This window comes from Palaemon carinicauda, chromosome 38 (assembly GCF_036898095.1).
Source record: "Palaemon carinicauda isolate YSFRI2023 chromosome 38, ASM3689809v2, whole genome shotgun sequence".
Classification (NCBI taxonomy): domain Eukaryota; kingdom Metazoa; phylum Arthropoda; class Malacostraca; order Decapoda; family Palaemonidae; genus Palaemon; species Palaemon carinicauda.
In genome coordinates, this window is record NC_090762.1 from 22,858,620 (window position 1) to 22,866,119 (window position 7,500).

General features: G+C 32.7%; 1 protein-coding gene across 1 annotated transcript in view; it reads left to right on the plus strand.

The window, feature by feature from the left end:
• The window catches only part of SiaT (Sialyltransferase), a 9,783-nt gene extending 4,548 nt beyond the window's left edge, over positions 1-5,235 (plus strand). The window contains exons 4-5 of the mRNA XM_068361943.1: positions 899-1,073; positions 1,576-5,235. Of these exons, the coding sequence (XP_068218044.1) occupies positions 899-1,073; positions 1,576-1,838 (438 nt within the window). The 3' untranslated portion in view covers positions 1,839-5,235. The remainder of the gene's footprint in view (positions 1-898; positions 1,074-1,575) is intronic.
• Positions 5,236-7,500: the final 2,265 nt, after the last annotated feature.

Here is a 7,500-nt window from a genome sequence, read left to right on the forward strand (position 1 = left end):
ATGATCTTCCTAATCGGGTGGTTGAATCAGTAGAACTTCAAAAGTTCAAAGTTGGAGCAAATGCTTTTTTGTTGACCAGGCGGACATGAGTCTTTTTATAGTTTATTTATAACATATTTGTTTTTGATGTTGTTAATAGTTTGTATATGACATGTCTGTTTTGACGTTGTTACTTGTTTTAGAATGATTTATTGTTAATTTGTTCTCTTCATTTATTTATTTCCTTATTTCCTTTCCTCACTGGGCTATTTTCCCTGTTGGAGCCCCTGGGCTTATAGCATCTTGCTTTTCCAACTAGGGTTGTAGCTTGGATAGTAATAATAATAATAATAATAATAATATGACAAAGGACATATCTGAACCCCTTTTTTTCACTCCTGAGGGCTAGAAACGGTTGTATTTGGTATTGTGTGTGTGTCTATATGCATGTCAACATAAGCGAGTGTATTTAGTCTATGATTTCGAAGTTTATTTTACATATTAATCAGATCTATGGAAATACAATAACCACGTAAACTGCCCGTATACGTTATGCTTCAATCTGATGACAAATCTATCCCAGTCATAATCAATGTATTCGACTCCTCTTTACATTAATCATAAGTGGGGTTTACACGGTCGAACGCTTCGTTGAACCCGGTTATCGAATCTGTTTGTCAAACTGTTCGAAGAGGTGGGGCCATTCACAAATGTATAAGGTTTGTGGACAATGAAGCCCCGCCCACAAAAGTCAGACAAGAACAGACTTCTTCGAACCGTTCGACAAAGGTGTTCGACAACCACGTTCGAACATCACTTCAAACACTTGTTTGCCGAACCGTTCGACCGTTGTAAACCCGCCTTTAGAGGTTGTTTCTACTGATACTTAGAATTGCATTTGATCTTTCTCACATCACAGTGGTACGAGTCTCCAGACTTCGACTTGTTTCCTGTGTACTTTCGACGTCGATTAATGCTTCCACAGGAGGATCTGCATCTACTCCATCCCAAGTCACTTTGGAAAATCTGGGATGTCCTGCAGAGGAACTCATTTTCCCGTATTTTGCAAAACCCTCCGTCGTCTGGATTTCTAGGTCAGTGGTTGTGGAGAAATTTTGGAAATAGCTGTGAACTTTATTTATCTTACCGAGAATTTCTGCTTATTGTGAAGTATGGCGAAGCATTGATAGGTCATAGGAATCTTAGTGGATGTATCTATGTAAAAATAGAAACCTATACAAAAGGAGAATAAGCCTAACAGAGGAAATTTTTACCGAGTAACTTACTTTAAGAGCTGCTTTTCTGGTTCTATGCTGCAGGGAACCCTACTCAATACAAGATCTTCACGTTTAAATTTTAGTATACAATCTTAGGTTTATAGCATTTCACACAGTCTATCGCACTTTTATTGTCAAATCCCCATTATCAAATAACTTAGAGGACAAAAAAAAGTCTTTAATTTCTTCTTGAAAGCCATAATATTTTCAGCCTTTCGGATGTCTAGCGTGAGCTTATTGTATAGTCTTAGAGCACCATACCCTTTCTATTATACAAAAATCTTTAGTTGGAAAACTATTCTGTCCTCTTATTTCACAGGTGTGGTTTTGATGATGTCCCACTGCGAAACCGTCGACGCGGTGGAGTTCGTGCCATCCTTGCGGCTCACAAAGCAATGCCATTATTGGGACGCAGGGACTGATTCGGGTTGCACCTTCGGGCTGTGGCACCCGTTGGCCACCGAAAAGCTCTTGTCCCTTGTGATGAATGAAGCCAACGACGAGGAAACATATCATAAAGGGTTTATCAGGATTCCAGGGTTTAAACAGCTCAAGTGTCCCACTCATGAGCCAGGGAGATAGTCTCATCTTTCCACAAATCTTTAAATGTAAAATTATCGAGATGTATTGGACTATCGTCTGCAAAAATCCATCTTTGTATTATAAGGAAGAGTCATTATGTATAGAGTCTCTGAGTGGTGGTCTTCAGCCTAAAGTGAATGGTCGAAAGAATAAAATAAAATCTACAGTATTATTCTACAGTATATTGCTGAATATGCGTAATTAAAAGCTTTAATCCTACTCACCATAAAACATTAAATTGGTATTCACGAAAACTGAATGGTTTTTTTTTTTCATTATATGGCAAAATGTCAGAGGAAAAATACCTTAAGATGTAACATTTCATTATTTCTATAGACATAGATGCCTCCTTTGTATATATATTACGCGCGGACAGTGAATACATTCACAGTCATGCGTAGATAAGGACACATTAACACATTTTGCGTACGTTTTGTGTTTGGACTGTATAAAATCAGTGTAATTAAAAGTAAATTATATCAATTAGAATATTTGGTAATATTTTAGTTTAGGACCCGGTGGTTATTTTTTTTCATAGCAATTGAACGTCAGTATACGTGATACCGGAAGTATACTAAAACCTATTATATCGGAAATCTATTTGGTCGAAATATTTAATGTTACACATAGTATACTCTTTCATATTTTTCCTTACGATCATATAAATTTGAAAAGTTAGACGATTAGGGGCACTAACTACATAGGTTTTGTTTTTTTCGATGCATTGTGGGTAAGAGTGGCCATTCCATTCCTGAATCCTGATTCCATGTCCAGTCGTGTTACTGTTTGCATTCCAGTTAATATTGCTCGTGCTAAGCTATCATTTGTTGACTTTGAATTCTGGATGTGATTAATTCATTTGTTTTTACACATCAATTTTAATTTTTGAAATTACGTTTTACACGTATTGGTATGGCAACAATGTTGGAAACCGCCAACCGGTTACGGTTAGCCGTAATAAGTATTATAAGTTCGTCTTAGCTAAGTTTCAGTTAACATTGGTACGTGGATTGTGTTTGCACGTTATGTGTATTATGTTTATTTTGACTTTGTAGTCCCTGGTTACAAATGATTAGCTTTACGATGAAGCCATCAACAAGTTACGGCGATACTTCGTTTAGTGAAAATATGTATATGTACTCTAAGACTTTTCTTGGACATAGAGGCGTTTTTTCGACCGGTAGTGTAGTCAATCTTCTCAAACTTAATTCCTCCAGGAAGACTATTCACAAGTGATTGATCCGAGGGCTACGTCTGCAATTCCTGATTAAGGTAAGGGAAATGTGCCTAACCTGAGTACACTGATGTTATATTCCCCCTGGACTATGCACCCTAGGTTAGGTTATGGAACGATATATCCCAAACTCCATTTTATACCAGAAACCCGTTTTCCCACTGCGCTCCTCCTTTCTCGTTAGTTTTAAAAGGGATCCCTGTATATGTGAATAAACTCATTTCTCATAGAAATGAAAGTTAGAATAATTCGAAACTTATATTTAATAAAATTCATTTTTCAAGTACGGAATACACCCTGGTCCTAAACTAGAAAATTACCAATGTTTTTTTTTTATGTTCAGCATTTGTCATGTTATCACGATTCTACTCAATAACACTAATTTATATTTGAAAATAGAAAGTGGATCTATCTTTAATGATTGTTTGCTTGATATCTTTAACTAGTCACAAAGATGGGTTTGATATGCTTTTGAAACATTAATGCATGAAAAATGTAAACTGTACATGTTATCAAGTCCTTCGGTTATTCATTATTTATTGCTGCTTTTTATTTATTAAACATTTCAGTATACTCCCATACGCTTTACTATCTCGAACCTTATTCATCAGGAAGCACTTGTTAATAAATTACAAAAATGTGAATTTAAGCAAATATTCATTATTTTTAGAGATTGAAATAACATTTTGTAGCAAGGTCTATTATACCATGTAATATACATCATACAAAATTATTGTAATGATTTTATTTCGAGGAACTGCTGCTAAATAGGAATTTAATTTATTCGCTACCTAATATATGTACATCTAAATTGAATTAAGTAAAGAGCATCCATCGAAATAAAATCAGTAATTCATCAATCGAAATATATTTAAGTTAATACCAAAAAAAGCTCTATATGGCCACTTAAATGACTAGAAAAACAATCTTTTCTTGTAATATTTATCAAGTAATCCGGGCATAAATTTGAAGTTAATTAAATTTAAATAAGGGAAACATAAACTTTATAAAATAAAATTAAAAGTCAAAAACGTAAAAGGCCATTACCATTCCGATCCTGATTCTTAGAGAAGAATTGTTTTCTTAAAGGTCCTATTATAGTGAAGGTTACTACAGATTGGAGCTTACAGGAAATATTAGAAATAGGACTAATTCTGATGCATAAAACATTTTCCTTTTTACTTTCTTAATGTGTAACTAAGTTGTAAGTGCAATTTGGATATATCTCTAGCATTTGGTGGCTGCTACCAATTGCATTTTTTTTTCAGTTGGCTGAACTACCATATAGTGTTTTTGTGCTTTTTTTCCGGAGATATGGGTGGTTTACAAATTTTATTAATGATTTATATTATATATACATATAGTCTTGGAGATGATCTTGATTTTCACTCGAGTTTTAAATGGGCATCATTCTTACGTCTGTAGCCTATATTGTTTATTCTGTCTAACACCAATGTAGAAATTGTCATGATGTCTTAATTCATAGGTCTAATGCCCATAAGTGACATACACTGTTGAATTGATGCCTTGTTACACATTAATAGAAGTGTTGCCGAAACATGATACTTTATGTGATCGAGACTAATATCCGTTACTGCTTTAGCGGTCCTTTTGTTGAGGGTGTTTTTGGTGTGGAAACAGGAACTTGGAGCTCTGAGTTCAAAGCAAATATTTAGCTCTTGAGACCGACATGTTGTGAATATCCTAGACAGCTTAGAAATTGACAGCTTTTCGTTACCCCTAGTTTTTGTACCTGTATTTATAAACAATAGTGCTGTCTACTCATTATAGTAAACTCCGTCATAGATATTGTTTACTTCTCAATAGTAAAAGAAATCCGCTATTACTCGATATGTATCTGTGAATTGTACAACATTCCAAGAATCGCCTTTTTAATGTGGGGCTCTCTAGTGTAGAATATTTCTCATGGACAATAATTTATATCTGTTTTAACGCTTTTCTTTAAACAACCATGCTCAAGTCTTTGATGATAACTATTTAGAATTTTCAAGAATTTTACTACTGAAGAACAAGTTCTGAAAGTAGCAGGTTTATTTATATACTGTCATTGAAAATATCTGCATTTTGCGCTTTGAGTTTGTGCATTTAGTCTAAGCTTCCTTGAAGAATGCAGAAGAACGAGGTTATTTTAGTCGGATTATTGTAGAATGACGTCATTTTCTAGCGGTCCCAAATTTGTCATTAACCATTACCTCATGCTAGCTTGAAGTGGAGCCTCTATTCTCTACCCATATAGGCCTATTGTTTCAGTGCTTGAGAGATAGCTTGGATGATTTCAACTTCTCATCAATGCTTCAAACAAGCTTAGAATACTTTAATTTTACTTAATTGCAATAATACTTTTTATTTTATTTTTATAATTTTCAAATAATTTCTTAGTTATATGGATGTGATTGCTATTGTCTTCGAATAACTATTTGTTATTTATTGGTTATTTATCCCCCTCGTTCCCATCTCCCATTCCATTTACATTAATGGTATTCTTTATACGTTGTGTTATTGTGTGATAACACACACACTAAGTGAAATGTATTTATTATTTTGCTCTACCATTTATTCCGATGTATCCTATATGCGAAATATGCAAGTAAACTTAGAAAACTTCTACTGAACATTTTTTTTTCGAATTTCCCATTCAGATTGACCTATTTTAGGTCATACTTAATTTTCGTTAATTCGTAGCTTATTGTATATTGTACACGTAAGCATAAATAACGTTTTGGAAATGAACAAATTACGTTTGTATATAATTAAGTTATTAATTATGCCTAATATAATGTATACCCAATGAAGTTCATTAGATTTGAATGTACCAATATATATATATATATATATATATATATATATATATATATATATATATATATATATAATATATATATATATATATATATATATATATACATATATATATATATATGTATATATACATATATATATATATATATATATATATATATATATATATATATATATATATATATATATATATATACATACATACATACACAAACAAAAGTGTGTACATGAATATGAAGAGTTAGAGGTAAATTTTTTAAATATTGCCATTTAGCGAACCCTTACATTAAAACATTTTGCCCTAGATAATTCCTAACTGGTTTTGGTATCTAATTTTATCTTAAAACCTTAAGACCCTCCCAATGAGATCTAATCGAGAAGAGTTATACCAACAGGTCGCCAAATATCGTTGTAGAACTACAAAAGTTCAAACTTGCAGCCAATGTTTTCATGTTGAACAGGCTGACATAAGCCTTTTTATAGTTGATATATGAAATATATGTTTTTATGTTGTTACTGTTTTTAAGATATGTTATTTCATTGTTCATTATTTCTCATATCGTTTGTTTATTTCCTTTCCTCACTGGTCTATTTTTTCCTGTTGGAGCCCCTACTGCTTATTGCATCTTAATTTTCCAACTAGGGTTGTAGCTTAGCTAGTGATAATGATAATAATATATTAATAATAATAATAATAATAATAATAATAATAATAATAATAATAATAATAAGTATAAGTATAATAAAAATTATCATGGTGCCAATGGCACCTCGTTAGATTTAATGGGAGATTTGTGGCCTGAAGGGTTTGCCACATTCATTATTATTATTATTATTATTATTATTATTATTATTATTATTATTATTATTATTATTATTATTATTATTATTATTATTATTATTATTATTAGGTCAGCAACAACCCTAGTTGGAAAAGCAGGATGCTATAAGCACAAGGACTCCAACAGTGAAAAGAACCCATTGAGAAAAGGAAATAAAGAAATTAATAAAATGTAAGAGAAGTAATGAACAATTAAGATAGAACACTTCAAGAACCGTATCAACATTAAAATAGATCTATCGTATATAAACTATAAAAAGAGACTTATGTCACCATGTTTAATATAAGAAGATTCGCTGCAAGTTTGAAAAGAGTTACGGGGAAATGCGTGAAAAGGGTCGCGCTTTTTAAATCATAAAAAAGTTCCCTGAATAAGAGTTTTTTTTTTTTTTTTTTTTTTTTTTTTTTTTTTTTTTGATGGGTTTACCTCCGTCAACGAAGCTGGAAGGAGGTTATGTTTTACCCCCTGATTGTGTTTGTTCGTTTGTGAACAGCTTCCTGGCCACAATTCTAATCGTAATGAAATTTGCAGGGAGTAACTTTTATGCGAAAAGCGGGAAACTTAAATTTTGAAAGGTCAAGGTTGCGGTCAAGCAAAATGACCAATTCACGTAATCGGACATAAGTTTGGAGATCGCAGTCACAGAGACCAACTTGATTCATATCAGAGTGTATGAAAATTCACGCCAATTAATACATGTCAAGGTCAAAGGTCAAGGTACAGAAATAAGCTGCCTTGGCGAAGGTCTGCGCAGTACTGAGTGCCC